At 50.5% G+C, this 15,789-nt stretch overlaps 1 protein-coding gene across 11 annotated transcripts in view; it reads left to right on the plus strand.

Moving 5' to 3' along the window:
• The window catches only part of ATP2B2 (ATPase plasma membrane Ca2+ transporting 2), a 390,731-nt gene that overhangs the window by 350,406 nt on the left and 24,536 nt on the right, over positions 1-15,789 (plus strand). For all 11 annotated transcript variants that reach the window (XM_063721890.1, XM_063721891.1, XM_063721889.1 and 8 more), the window contains 4 exons: positions 4,657-4,898; positions 5,855-6,089; positions 13,800-13,979; positions 14,178-14,265. In XM_063721890.1, the coding sequence (XP_063577960.1) occupies positions 4,657-4,898; positions 5,855-6,089; positions 13,800-13,979; positions 14,178-14,265 (745 nt within the window). The remainder of the gene's footprint in view (positions 1-4,656; positions 4,899-5,854; positions 6,090-13,799; positions 13,980-14,177; positions 14,266-15,789) is intronic.

Below are 15,789 nucleotides of genomic sequence, written 5' to 3' on the forward strand. Positions count from 1 at the left end.
TATGGGGTTCATTTGGGAGCTTCATTTTTTTTTATTTTTTTATTTTTATTATTATTATTATTATTTGTTGTTGTTGTTTTTCCTCCCGAGATGGAGTCTTGCTCTGACACCCGGGCTGGAGTGCAGTGGCACGATTTTGGCTCACTGCAACCTCCGCCTCCTGGGTTTGTGTGATTCTCCTGCCTCAGCTTCTCGAGTACCTGGGATTACAGGTGCCTGCCACCACTCCTGGCTAATTTTTGTATTTTTAGTAGAGACGGGGTTTTGACATCTTGGCCAGACTGGTCTCAAACTCCCAACCTCAAGTGATCCTCCCATCTCAGCTTCCCAAAGTGCTGGGATTACAGGTGTGAGCCACTACACCCGGCCTGTTTGGGAGCTTTTTAAGTTATTTTTTATTTTAAAAATTTGCATAAAATATATATACCATAAAATTTACAAACTTGACCATTTTCAAGTATATAGTAGTAGTAAGTACATTCACATTGTTGTACAACTCATCTCCAGAACTCTTTTCAGGTTGCAAAACTAAAACTCCGTACCCATTAAATGGTAAGTTTCCATTCCCCTCTCCTCCCATATCTGGCACCCACCATTCTACTTTCTGTCTATAAATCTGACTGCTCCAGTAACTCATAAAAGTTGAGTCATACAGTTTTTGTCCTTTTGTGACTGGTTTATTTCGCTTAGCATAATGTCCTCAAGATTCCTTCATGTGGTAGCATGTATCAGAATTTCCCTCCTTTTTAAGGTTGAATAATAGTCCGTTGTATGGATAAATCACATTTTGTTTATCCATTCATCTGTCGATGGACACGTTGGTTGTGTCCAACTCTTAGACTTTGTGATTAATGCTGCTTTGAACATGAGTATACAGATATTTCTTTGAGTACCTGTTTTCAATTATTTGGGGCATATTCCCCAGAATCAGACTTTCTGGATCATATAGTAATTTCATTTTTAATTTTTTGAGGAACTACCATACTGTTTTCCATAGTGGCTGTACCATTTTAGATTCCCACCAATAGTGCACAAGAGTTCCTGTTTCTCCACATCCTCACCAACATTATTTTTTGTTACTCTTTTTTTTTTTAATAGTAGCCATCTTAATGGGTGATATATGCTATGGTTTTTCTCAATCCCATTTTTGCAAATGTTATCCATAACTTGTAGCTCTTCAAGTCATCATTCATTGATCTTAGCTCCATTCACTTCCCAGCATCCCAAAACAAGAGCACGAATTGTCCTCTCAAAGGTACGACCATGGCTGCACCCAGCATTCCCTAAAGGCCCAACACCATGCCGAGAAATGTGCTGGACCAAGCTGGAACTGGAATCAGGAGCTCTGCGGCAGTCCCAGGCCTGACCCTCTGCAAGTCCCTGACTAGGAGCAAGTCCCTTTTCTCCCCAGGGCCTGTTCTCCGTCCCTCAAAACAGGAACAATACCAATGCCTTAACTCCCTCACAGAGTTGGAGCCCTGGAGATAAAAAGACTCGTGGAAATTCTACAGCAGGAGCAAAACTTCTGGGTTTGTCAGGATCTTAAAAAGCCAAAAGAGAAAAGGGGAGGGTCCCTGATTCTTAGTAATGCATGTAGGCGATTTCAGAGCTCAAGTTCATGGAAACAAATTGAATTATGGAGGAGACAGCTCTGCCATTTGCAACCACGGATTGTTTGAAATCCTTTTAGAGGAAAATTAAAATATTTCACAGAGGGTAATAAAATCCTGGGTGTTTTGCAGGCATGACTGCTCAGCTCTCTTGGGCAAATAAGTAATTAGGCATTTTTATTTAAGTCCTCTGTATCGTCATTTTCTTTCATTAGTAGAGGGAGAAAAAACTGTTATGGAAAATACATAAAACTCTGGAAATCAACAGAAAGTTAATTATAAAATTGCAAATATATATATATATGTGTCTGTATATATATGTATAGCACACAATAACAGCATACTGCAGAGAGAAAGGGAAGATCTTAGAACTTATTTTCCCAAACTTCAGACATGGGAAGCTGTGTCAAATATTCCTCTGCTTCTTAGTAAAACCTATCAAAGAGCTTGGGAGTGGGGCATTTTTCAAGGCACAGGATGCCTTAGGTCAGTATGGCTGTGGGAGCCGGGGAGGTGCTCTGAGCCTTGCTCCCTATCCATGGCCCCCATACCATCCACCGAGGGACCTGCAGTTCTTCCTCACTCTACCCTCCCTCACCACATCCACTTTAAGGAGAGGGTTGATATTTCCCTGAGCTAGAAAGCATGTGCTCCAGCCTCTCCATCTTACAGATGGGGAAACTGAGGACCTGGTTTAGGTTCAAAGGCTCTTTTTTTTCCTATGCATCCCCAGGTCTCAGGACCACTGCGTGTCAATGCCTGTATTCCCCCCATGTGAATCAGGTCTGCTCCTTGGGCCCAAGCCCTAGCTGCAGAAGAGGGAAGAATAGGCCAGGGATATATCCAGTTGCTGACAGAGGGTCCGCCCTGTCCCTGCACAGCCAGTCCATGCTGACCTCTTCCTGAGTCCACCTTCCTGTCTGGGCTGCTCTTTTGGGTAATATGAGGGAGACTGAGGACGAGGATGTAGAGGGCTCCTTGTGAGAGGTTTATCTGGTACTTCAGGGGGACACAGGCGTGTTCATAGCTATTTCATCTTCAGAATCTCTATAGAGTTTGGGCTTATCTCTGGTGTCTTTCACCACTCCTGAAGCCAGCTCCACGTGAGTCGCCCGTATGAATGTTATTAAGTGGCATGAGTGGGTGTGTGCATGGGGGTCGGGGGGGTGCACGTGGGAGCCACCTGCAAGTCTGCACTTTCACAGCCTCCTGTGAATCCCACATCAGTGCCCATATGGAGGCATCTCGTCCTTACCATTAACCAGTCTCCCCCACCACTCTGGTCTGCATTAAGCCATCTAGCAAACAGTTAATAAGCACCTGCTGTGTGCTGGGCTTTGCACTGACCCTGAGAACCCAGAGAGGAATAGAATGCAGCTTGTTTACACAGAGGAAGAAAGACCCACATGACAGTTTTCAAAAACAAGGAGATATTTGAGCTGGTCCTTAAAGGACAAGAGGAAGTTTGCCTGGCAGGGAAAGGAGAGGGACCCACCTGGGAGGAGCAGCAGAGGTGAAGGCACAGAGGCATGAAACAGCCCGTGTTCGGGCAGCCATGCGAGGAAGTGACAGGTGCTGGGGAGATGCAGCTGGTGTTCTGGGAGTCTCCAGGACAGGAGCTAATGGGGTTCACATGGCCCTGCAGCGGGCACAGGGCCAGCATGAAGCAGGTGCCAAAGACTGTGTCTAATGTGTGAAGGGGAGAAGGAAATAAGAGAGGTACTCAGGGAAGGGGTAAGTCTTTGCAGCATATTCATATCATGGCATCTATAGAGCAGTTAAAAAGGAACACACTAGAGCCATAAACATGAATGAATCTCAAAAACAGTGTTACAACCGGGCGCAGTTACAGCCGGGCACGGTGGCTTACACCTGTAATCCCAGCACTTTGGGAGGCCGAGGCAGGTGGATTACTTGAGGTCAGGAGTCTCATTAGGTTAAACTGCATGAACCTGCCCATATTTGACCATTTTTGACATTCAAAAATAGCAGTTTCCATTGGTTCAACCTGATTGAACTCACAAGGGACAGTCTGTCTGTCCCATGAAATACCACTCAGCAATCAAAAGGAACAGATTATCAGCACATACAGCAGCTTGCCTGGATCTCAGGGGGATTCTGCTGAGCAAAGAAGCCAAGCTCCGAAAGTTACAGACTGTATGATTCCATTTATATAACAGGCTGAAAATGATGAAAGCTTGGAAACGAGGAACAGATTAGTGGTTGCCATGGCCAGGGAGTGGGGGGAGAGAGTGATGACCATAGCTTTAAAAAAAGGGTAGTACAGGGACCCTTGTGATGAACTGTCCTGAATCTTGACAGTGGTGGTGGCCACATTAACCCACACGTGGTGCCATTGCATAGAAAATACACACGCGCACACACACACACAAGCTCATGTAAAGCCGGTGAAATCTCAACAAGGTCGGCTTCCTTGTGTCAGCATCTCCATCTCCGTTGTGGTACTTGTGTTAATACTATGGTGATAACATTGGGGGAAACTGGATGAAGGGTATATGGCATCTCTCTGTATTGTTTCTTATTGCATGTGAATTACAGTTATCTCAGAATTAACAGTTAAATACACACACGGTAATGATTAATGCTAAATTTAAGACAGAAGTTGTTTCTGGGACAAGGAGTGAATTATGCATATGGGGAGAGGTTTGCAGAGGGGATTCAACTTTATCTGTGATGTTTTACTTCTTAAAACAAAAATCTGAGGCAAGTATGGCATAATGTTAAGATGCTACAAAGCTGGGTGGTAGGCACATAACTTTGTTACATCATTCTCTTTTTCATGTTTGAAATAATTCATAATTTTTTTAAAAGCTAATTTTGCTTCACTCCTTTCACCCGGAGCCAGGACTGGACCTGGGATGCAGAGCCCTGAGGGTGCAGGGGATGGGCCAAGGGCTCCCTGAGGGCTCAGCCCCCAGCCCAGATACCACCTAGTGGCAGTCCCAGAGCCTCAGTGGCAGCCGGGGCAGAGGCTCCCCTGACACAGGCCCCACCAGGTGCCAGCCGCTCCTGCCTCTCTCCGCAGCCCCCAGAGAAGGAGGGCGCCCTGCCTCGGCAGGTGGGCAACAAGACGGAGTGCGGCCTGCTGGGCTTCATGCTGGACCTGAAGCAGGACTACGAGCCTGTGCGCAGCCAGATGCCAGAGGAGAAGCTGTACAAAGTGTACACCTTCAACTCCGTGCGCAAGTCCATGAGCACTGTCATCAAGCTGCCCGACGAGAGCTTCCGCATGTACAGCAAGGGGGCTTCTGAGATCGTGCTCAAGAAGTAAGCGCTGGGCAGGACACCGGGGCTGAGGGCTGTGCCCTGGTGCAGGGAGCTGGGGGTGTCAGGGTCATACAGCACTGGCTGCCATCCAGGCCAGGCTCAGCAGCCTGCCCGGCTGGAGTGGCTGTCTAGCACCCAGAGTCACAGAGGGCCCTGCCCAAGGTCATCCAGCAAGACTCATCTTCACTTTCATGCCCCTTGGCCACTGTGTTTTCCACTATATCCTCTTAAACATTTCTATAGCCAGAGTCCTCCCCCTTCTCCTCCCTAAGCTGCTGGTTCATCAGGAGTTCTACCCATTATCACACTTAGATCTCTCTTATTTCACTTCCTTTAGCATAGAGTCGGTTGATGGTAGCTATTTTCATTATTAGCCACACTCCTCTGACTCCAGAGGAGTGCTGGAAATAAGCCTGGTGAACTAAGCAAATCCCTTCCCCTCTCTGGCCTCAGTTTCCCCACTTGTACATAGAGGGGATTGGTCTAGCCCCCAGTGGTTCTCAACCCTGGCTACACATTGGAATCACTCTGAGGAGTGTTTAAAAAAAAAACTGATTCCTGGATTCACCCCAGACAAATTGAACTGGAACCTCTGGGGCAAGGCTCACACATGGATATTTATTAAAGGCTCCTCCAAGCAATTCTAATGTTCAGGCAGGCTCAAGAACTACTAGCCTGAGTTTTATGTGCTTTGTAAACCATTTCAGCTGTGGGAGTGTTATTTCAGATGAATCTTGTGAGTATATAATACATCAAAGTGGGGCTCCGCTTGCTGAGTGTCCTGGGCAAAAATTGCAGGAAGGATGCCTGATTTCACCCTGCCTGGGGGATGAACTAGATGGGCACTGGATGACCAGCCACAGCTAGCTGGGCATCACGAGGGTGGGGAGGTGGTCTCTAAGCCTTTCAGAAGGAGCATTCCTTGGGCTCCCCATCTCCCTTCCATCCTCCCCCAGGTGCTGCAAAATCCTCAATGGGGCGGGAGAGCCCCGTGTCTTCCGGCCCCGCGACCGGGACGAGATGGTAAAGAAGGTGATTGAGCCCATGGCTTGCGATGGGCTCCGCACTATCTGCGTGGCCTACCGCGACTTCCCCAGCAGCCCCGAGCCGGACTGGGACAATGAGAATGACATCCTCAACGAACTCACCTGCATCTGCGTGGTGGGCATTGAGGACCCGGTGCGGCCAGAGGTAGGCCCCAGGCCAGCGAGCTTAGGGAAAGGGGATGAGGCTGGGAGGCCAGCCACCAGGGTGACCTGGAATAAGTCACTTCACCTCTTTGAGTCTCAGTTTCCACACAGTGCCCATGGGGATCTCCTTCCTTGATCCTCATAAGAGGATTACCCATGAGAAACAGTGTAGACCACACGTGGCATAGGTCAGCCCAGAAGGACACAGAACCCACAGGTTGCCAGCAGGCATTGCTCTGCCACAGGGGCAGTCCTCGAGCTGTCCAGCCAGCCACCATGAGCTCTTCCCTCTGGTCCCCCAAGGGACAGGTGTAGGGGCTGCCCTGCCTTAGAAACCTCTTGCCCCGCAGGAGCCAGGATCTCCTGTAACAAATCCACAAACGTGGATTCCAGGGTCCCTACAAAGGACACACCGAATAGCAAGGGTCATTGCACTCAGGAGAACCCGAAGTGTGGTGTCCCTGTCAGTATTTATAGTTCTCCCAGTGAAGATGCAGTTTACCAGCCAGTTTACCCTAGCAAGCTGGCCTAGGAACACAGCTGAGAGTCTCCTTTCATCAGATTTCCAGGGGAACAGAGCTAGAAAGTTAAGGTCACATCCTCAAGCAGAAGGGAAGGGGGCTGACAGCACCCACTTCACAAGGATCAAGGGAGGTGATGCCTATCAGTACAGCTAGTGGGGTGCTCAGCACACAGTAGGTCTTCAGTCTCCTTTAGCTGAATCTGCACCTGAAGGGGGAAGACCAAGAACTCAGTGCTGGAGCTGCCGGGGTCAGGGGAGGATGGGATGTGTGTGGTCTGTGTGGCTTTCCAGGCTGAAGAAAGGCTGTGGGGAACAGAGGAAGCTGTCCTGAATCTCCAAAACGGTGCATGGGCGGGCAGAGTGAGTCAGCTCACATTGTCAGGCCCCAGGGGAGCACCACGGGCATGAGGCAGGGTGCAGGAGGGGCTGGCTTCCACTTCCTCCCAGGACTCACTCAGCTGCTAGGTCCAGACCGGATGCCCTGGCCAGGCCCTGGCTGGGTCCAGATTGGCCTTGGCTGTAAGATTTGGTGCTGATGCTTTGAGGGCCCACCTCCTCCACTCCTTAAAGGACCTACCCTGACACTGTTCTCTGGGGGTCTCTGGCCGTTCCCTACTCCTCTCTGAGCCTCAGTTTCCCTCTCTTTAAGGTAAAAGGGATAGACAAGATTCCCTCCAAGTTCCTGGCCCTGATGTTGTAAGATTCTGCATTCCAAAGAAAAATGAAACTAGGAGGTCCCAGGCATTTCACATTTTAGGCAGCAGGGAGAGGGTTCAAAGTGTGAGCTCAGACATCAGACAGATCTGTGATCCTGAGTGCCAGCACAGCTGGCTGTGTGACGTTGAACCAGTTACATAACCTCTCTGAGCCTCATCTGCATACTGGGGATAATAATAGTATCACACACACCCCCTCTGGGATATCATGAAGTCTCAGATCATGCATCTATGAGCAACAAGCAGAGTATCTGGTACAGGATAGGTGGCCTACATACGTGGGTCTCCTTCCTTCATGCCCTCTTCAGTAGATTTCATTACCCTAGATCCAGGGACACGTAACAGCCCTAGACATACAGCCTAGCCTACCAAAGGTGTTCAATGAGTGTTTGCGGAATGAATGAATAAGAATGAATGGGACTGGAACCCCAGTCTTCTACACCATGCCTAGTGCTTCTCTCTCTCTCTCTCTTTCTCTCTCTCTCTCTCTCTCTCATACACACACACCCTCCTTGGGGGTGTCATTGTGGCTTCCTCACTCCTATCAAGATCCTAAAACAGCAAAGACAATTAATGCCCTTGGAGCTTGGCGGTGGAGCCCACACGTGCTTTCCTGCAAACCTCTCTCTCCATGGACAGACAGGCCGTTTATCAGCCTCCCTGTGGGACACCTGCTCATTACCAGCCACTAATGGGTTCAGGCCTTACTGTGATGTGTTATCTCGTTACTGAAAACTCTTCATCCTTGCACAGCACTTGAGGCTGGCCTGCCCACACCCTGTGGCTCCCCTGACCTTCCCAACCCCACAGCCTCCCCCTTCCCAGGCCCTCCCAGAGCTCCTGGCTCACCACCCTGCCTTGGAAACATCCCTTAGGTGAATGGAAGACACGGACAGGCCCAAACTGTTATTTGACCATGACGCACAATAAGAAATGTATTTTATGTCATGACTCAGTAAACACACACATTTCACCAAAGCAAGAATTTCACAAAATAATGGGATGCACTTAACTATTTTCTGTTCTTCTATTTCTTTGTTTCTTTTCTAAAATGTTGGTCACCACCCACTAAACAAATTTCACGTCACTAACAGGGCATGACTTGAGGTTTGAGTGAATGATCTAGTCCAAACACCTGCCCCCACAAACCCCAATTTCCAGAAGAAAACACTGAGGCCCAAAGGGGGACAGTGATGTGCCCAAAGTGGCTGAGTGAACCCAGATTAGAACAGGTTTTCTGCCTCCCTGCCTCAGGGCCTTTGCCTGGTTGCCACACACACACACACACACACACACACAAAGGACAAGTAGTTCTAAGTCAAGAGGATGAGCAGATGAGGACAAGGATGAGAGCTCCCCATGCCCAGGGCCTGAGGGGGCAGAGCTGGGTTCTGGCATTTTCTGTTGACAGCATGGTCATCCAGAGAAGTTGGCTGCAGGCACAGACTCTGGGAAAGGGGGGCCTGGAGCCAACCCCCAACCCCAACTTTGACGCTAACAAGCCACTTCCCTCTGTGAGCCTCAGTGTTCTCAGCTATGAAATGGGAGGTCAGCCCAGGTGCCCCTTGGGTCCCTCCCAAGCTCTGACATCCCCAGAGAGAGAGATGGTTGACTGGAAGACTTACCTTCCCATCTTCCCTCACTTCCTTCAGTCAGGGCATCAACATGGGCCACCCTCTCTCCTGTTGGCTCACCCCTGGGATGTCTATATAGGAGTCATAAACTGTCTCACAGCAGCAACTTACTCAAGTGACACAGCAGACTCAAGGGACATGGGTTCTAATTCTGCCCCTGCCAATCCCTCACAGATGGCCTCAGTTTCCCCACCTGAAAACTGAGAGAATCAGACTGTCCAACATTCACAGTGAGGGACACAGCAGGGTTGCAGGTGACACCACTTGCAAGCATAAAAGCTCAGACATGTTGATTCAGCATCTCCGCGTGGGGCGGGATGGATGCAGCACCCAAGGAGATGGGTGGGTATGGTTTTGCTTATTTGTTTGTTTTTTAGGTAGGTCATTCCTGCCCCCTCTAGCTCCCTGGTTCCCACCTCAGAGGTAACCACTATCCCCAGGTTTTAGGGGCGACCTTCAGGGAATGTGTGTGCTTATGGTGGCCGTGTTTTTGTCAAGCTCCCCAGGGCTCTGTCCTCCTGGACTCATCCCTTTATACAGAATTCTTTGTCACCCTCTGTAAATCTCACAGGTGAACTCCCTTCCTGGTGCCTCCAGCCTAGGAGGCTCAGCCAGAGGTAAAACCTCAGCCCGGACCATCTCTAGGTTCCTGCAGACACACCAAGATTCATTTTGCAACTGCAAGAAAACAATCTCTACCTCCCTCGGTTTCCCTGGCTGTCAAGGGGTTGAATCTCCACATTGCCTTCCTCCCACGAGAAGACCAAAGGGTAGAACAGATCAAGACACCCTTGCCAAAGCACCCCACTGTCGGCCCTTACAGTGGGTCCATTTTCCAAGGCTGATTGAAGTCAGTGCTGATAAAGCCATCAGGAGAGCAGCGGTCTGGGATTTGCCGGGTTATCTGGGGGTGTTTGAAGCCCTTGGAGTCACAGACAACGGCTGTCACCAGAAACAACAGATGTTTAAAAGCCTTTATTTAATGAAAACAGGAAGCACCCATTTCCTGGCTGCTTTTCCTCAGTGAGAAATATCTAGGATAATTTTAGCAAGTCATTTTTTCCCAAACTTATTTATTTATTTTTAATTTCACAGTAATTTTATTGATGTGGGAAGCATATTTCAACTGGATCGATGCCTCTGGGGTTTGAGTCGTAATCATCTCCGGTTCCTCAGTGTCCAGAGCAGTTAGATGCTCCAGAGCTGTTTGTCCAATAAGTAAATGAGTGAGCAACAAAATTAAGTCCTGAGAGCAGCTTAAGAAAACATCCCGTTGGGCTGCAGGAATCAGGAATGGCTTCAGGAATAGAGAGCATTTCATTTATAAGATGGGAAAGACTTGACACATAGAGGCTAAGGGAGGGAGGGCATTCCAGGCAGAGGGGACAGCATGAGCAGGGCAAGAAGGCAGGAAGGGATGCAGAGTGGCTGGGGCCTTGTGAATGCCCTGTTGCATTTATGAGAGAAAAGGGAATTGAAAAAGGTGTGCACATGCCCGTCCTGTGCGTGGGCTCTGTGTGCCCTGTCATAGAGTTCCTCCCAGCCTTGCTGAAGGGTAGATACTATTGTACCCATTTTACAGATGAAGAAACCAGGGCTCATGTGAGACCCTAGAGCAGAGCCCAGCCCAGCCCATTGGTCCCCAAGCCCTCTCTCCACTGCACAGAAGAAAGTATAGGGTCCGTAAAAATCAGCCTCATTTTTCTCATGAAGCCAGCTTCCTTGGAGAGGCCCAGAATATGGCAGATTTTGGCTCTGGGAGACAGTCTTGAAAGTGAGAGTCTTTGTAAAACACGGTACCAATCACCTCATTCCTGGCTCAGAACTTCCCACAGTTCCCAGTGCTTGAAGGAGCATATCCCTGGCCCAGAACCTTCTGCCCCTCTCCAAATTCATGGTCTCCCGTCCCTACCCCACATCTTCCCTCAGCCCCTCCAGATCACCTGCAGCATGGCCCTCAGGCCCGTTCGTACTTCAGGCCTTCTCTGCCAGTGCAGAGTGGACAGTTCTCTGTGGCCAGGACTAATCTGTTTTCATCTGTGTAGCCTCAGCCCTGGCACAATGCCAGGAACCAGAGCCTCAGTTGGCAGCTCAAACATCCCCTCCTCCAGGAAGTCCTCCTTGATTTCTCCTCCCCACCCACTTTCTTCTAAAGCAACAGTGCCCTCTGTGCTCCTTCAGTAGCACATACACTCAGCAGCACAAAACCCCCTTCTGTGTTCCCAGAGCCTTTTGTATAGGCCTGTGCCAAAGACCCTGCCTCCAAACAGAGTACAGGTCTGACACAGGGTAATGCTCTGCTATCTGAAAAAAGAAAGATTGTGTCAAAAAATCAGCTAGACTTGTTCCACAGTGGAGCAGTGGGCATTAGAGGTAGGGAGCGCCCTGTCATCAGGGGTGTGCAAGCAGAGGCTGACCAGCCCATCTGTTGAGAACACCTGGGAACAGATCTAGGCAATGAGCAGAGGGTCAAAGTCAATGACCCAAAGTCCTTTCCAACTCCAGGACCTCCAGCATCTTTGAAACCAAGAACCTAAATTCCTCCTTTTGGGGGCAGGAGCCAGATAAGGTGTGCGTTCCCAGGAAACAGCAGCTCTTTGCTGTTCTCAGGGGCAGGAGACAGCAGGGGGCCACAGCCCAGTTTACAGCCATCACGAGGATATTAGTAAGTTACATAAACAGAATCTTGGACATTCCACATCCCTACTCCCTCCAGCCCTGTAAGAATGAGGTCACGTTTGCTTATGTGATTAGCCGCTGTGGCACGAGGCAGGGGCCTTGCTCACGTGGCCCCCAAACCCCGAGTGGGCACTGGAAGGCTTCTCCCCAGGCCCTGGAAATAAGCCCCAGAGGAGGCTGGTGGTCAGCTGGCCCTGCTCCAACCCTTCAACAGTGGGGAGATCACTGCCTGCCACCACAGAGCCGGTCTCTTAGACAACTCCAGTAGCTAGAGAGGACTCCTTACTGGGACCCTGCGCCTCCAGGGCATCCGTTCCTCATGCCACAAGACAGCCATGCTCAGAACTGCGGGTTTCCTCTTGAAGGCATCAGGGTGGAACCCCTGAAAGAGAGCAGCCCCACAGGCTGACACTCAGGCAGGTCACTGGTGGCCAGGATAAGGAAAGAGGGGCCAGGCAATGCCCTCTGCACAGGGTACGCAGGGAGGGTGGTGCCCTCCCCCATGACCCCTGCCCTCCTGCCCAGAGGCAGGCTGGGCAATGACCCAGCTTGAGACGATGGTGGTGGGGGCTGAAGGAGTGGCAGGTGCTGTGGATGGGGTGGACACAGGCGAGATAGTCAAGGCCGATTCCTTGTTGTTACCATTGCTGAAGGCAGAAAGGAGACCCCAGGCAGGAGCTGTCCCAGTCAGGCTTGGCCCCACCTTCTAACTCTTTGTACTAGTTTTCTAGGGCTGCTGTAACAAAGTCACACAAACTGAGTGGCTCAATAGCAGTTTGTTGTCTCACAGTCCTGAAGGCTGTACATCTGTTTGAGACCAAGGTGTCAGCAGGGCTGGCTCTTTCCAGTGACGATAGGGAGGAGCTGTCTCCCCCTCTCTCTCAGCTTCCAGTGGCTTGCTGGCTACCTTTGGCCTCCTTGGAGTGTAGAAGCAGCACCCCGATTTCTGCATGGCATCTCTTTTGCATATCTTTGTGTCCAAATTTCCTCTTTATAAGGACACCATTCCTGTTGGATTAGGGCTTACCATGACGCGCTCATTTTAGCTGGATTTACCACTATAATGACCCTATCTCTAAGCAAGGTCACATACACAGGTACTGGGGCTTAGGGCTCCAGTCTGTCTTTTGGGGGGAATACAACTCAATCCATAGTCTTCCAACTCCCTCAGCAGTGGCTTGACAGGTGGATGCTGGAGTGCACTCCTGGTCACTGTGGGGTGTGCAGGGAGGGAACTTTGGACTGAGCCCTTCCAGGCTGGAGATTCTAACAGGCTGTGGTCTTTCCAAACAACTGGATTTTCTGCCCTTGACATGTTCTCTCCCACTGAAAGACGTTCTGAAGCAAATATTATTCTATTATTTGTCACTGCCGTCTAGTAAGGATCACTCATTCCATTGATTTCTGTTGCGTATAAAGGGCTGCCCCAGCTCCAGGCTGGTTTCCGTGGGGAAACCCTCAGCTCTACTCAGGCCGGCTGCTGGGGTGGGGCGGGGCTGGGAAGCCTTGTGCCTTCTGATTGGCTGGCTCTGATCTGGCCTGATTGTCCCAGATATCTGTCTGTCATTACAGTCAGAGAGGACAGAACTTATCCTTATTATTGCAGAGAAATGACATATTTTACATGAAGCATAATCCTTTATACATATTCTAAATCCGTGTCACATTCTGTAAGTAAAATGCCCCCAAATGCAAATGTCCCCCCAAGAAACTGAAAATACACAAATAGGTTTGTCAAGTTTGCAGGAACTGTGTATGTGGATGAGGCAAAGGCAAGTTCACCTGGCCAAGTTTACCTGGGGCCAGATCTGAGGAGACGTTCATGGAAGTCTTTCCAAAGTCTTTGCCCAGGTCGAGACAGCCAATGGTTCTGTCTCAGCATGGACTGTCATGGTCAATAGGTGGTAGCCACCTGGGACTCTGTGATGAGAACCACATCAGGGTTTAATTAAAGGATGTGTGATCAATTAATAATGCCTGCCGTTGGCACAGGAAGGGAGGCTATGGCCCATGTGCCATGTGTGTCATCAGTATCTCATAGTCATCTAGTCCCCTTTCAGTAGAGCTGCCTGTGAGAAGGGCTCCTCTGGAATCCATGAAGGCAGGGGGAGTCTGCGTGAGGTGGTGCCCTCCCCCATGGCCCCTGCCCTCCTGCCCAGGTCCCAGAAGCCATCCGCAAGTGCCAGCGGGCAGGCATCACGGTCCGCATGGTCACTGGCGACAATATCAACACGGCTCGGGCCATCGCTATCAAGTGTGGCATCATCCATCCTGGGGAGGACTTTCTGTGCCTCGAGGGCAAGGAGTTCAACAGGAGGATCCGCAACGAGAAGGGGGAGGTGCGTGTCCCAACGTAAAGCATCCTCAGGGAAACGCGCTTAGATGGGAGCTGGGAAGTAGGGTGCTGCATGATTGTACAGAAGCCAGCCAGTGTGCTGCTAAGAGCCCAGTGACTCTGGGCATGTCCCCTCCCTTCTCCAGGCCTCAGTTTCTCTCCCCGACCCCACCGACCCGCCCCCTTCCCCATCCCTCTCCAGATTGAGCAGGAGCGAATTGACAAGATCTGGCCAAAGCTGCGGGTGCTGGCTCGCTCCTCCCCCACGGACAAGCATACCCTGGTTAAAGGTAAGACTTGGGCGGGCACGGGCAATCCTGAAGCCCAGCACCAGGCCAGAAGCTGGGCCCTCCTCTCCTGACACTTGCAGCTTCTTCCCAGAAGGGAAGGGCGCCTCGCCCCTGACTCTCCACACCTGGGCACAGCCTTATGTCACCCCCTTTTCAGCCCTGGGAGCCTGCAAGAGGCCAGAAGGAGATGGGGCTAAGTCTTCTCTGTGGGCCTCCAACTCCCCTAGGAAGCAATGGACCTGGGCCTGTGTGGGGTCCCAAACTCCTGGCTCAGGGCTGGATGGGGCCCACAGACGTGTTCTATGTGGCTGGTACAGCACCTTTTTAAATGATGAATTTGAAAGACTACGCAGACCGTGCTCTCTCACCTTTGACACAGTCCTTAGTGCTGCTTGTTGTCCGACACTCAGCCTACTTCACTCGTTCTCAGTCTGGTCTCAGAGCTTTGAGTCTCTTGGTCTGTCTGGTCCCTGAGGCTGCCCACCAACATTTGTGACCAGGACCCCAGGGATGCACTTTCCTGGGAATAGCCACCTGAGGGATGAGACCAAAAGCCAAAGTCTTGCTCCTCCCTCCAGAGGGAGGGTACACCACTTGCTAAGCCTAGGCGGCCGGGTGCTGGGCACTCTTTATTTTTATTTTTATTTTATTTTATTTGAGACAGGGTCTCCCTCTGTCGTCCAGGCTAGAGTGCAGTGGTGTGATCATAGCTCACTGCAACCTCAAACACCTAGGCTCAAGCCATCCCCCTGCCTCAGCCTCCCAAGTAGCTAGGACTACAGGTGTGTGTCAACACGCCTGGATAATTTTTTTTAATTCTTTATAGAGACAGGGTCTCACTATATTGCCCAAGCTGGTTGCAAACTCCTGGTCTCAAGCAGTCCTCCTGCCTTGGCATCCCAAAGTGCTGGGATTACAGGCAGGAGCCACTATGCCCAGCCAGCTGGGTATTTTTAGAGTCACATGGTCCTGGCTTTGCCACTGACCTGCTCTGTGGCCTTGGGCAAATCCCACTCTGGGACTCAGTTTCCTCATTTGTAAAATGGCTATGGGAGCAGGGGTCCACCGGAGATCAGCCCTAGAACATCTTGGATTCCTCTTTCAAAGGTGCTGCCCAAGGACATTGATGGAAGCAGATCTGGCCTGGGGAGAGAAACCCAGAACCCTAGAACCACAAGGGAGCAGAAGGCCTCCAGCCCATCCTTATTCTTACTCATTCATTCATTCTCTCCATAACTGTTTACTGAGGTCCTGCTAGGTGCCAGCCCTGCTCAGGACAGGCCTGGTCCCGCCCACGTGGAATTCATAGGCCAGGCTGCATGCAGCAGGCATTGAATAAGTGGTCCCTGCATACAGCGAAAGGCTGCACTGCTGGCAGGGGTGCTCTGGGCCCGACACTGCCTCTAACTTGGACTAGGGAGGCTTTAGGTCACAGGCCATGGAAGGTGGGATGGGCTTCAGGGTTAGTAGGGCCTGTGCTTGAGGCAAGGCAGGGTACTGCTCTGCAAAGGGCTAGAGGCAGAA

Source organism: Pongo abelii, chromosome 2 (assembly GCF_028885655.2).
Source record: "Pongo abelii isolate AG06213 chromosome 2, NHGRI_mPonAbe1-v2.0_pri, whole genome shotgun sequence".
Classification (NCBI taxonomy): Eukaryota; Metazoa; Chordata; class Mammalia; order Primates; family Hominidae; genus Pongo; species Pongo abelii.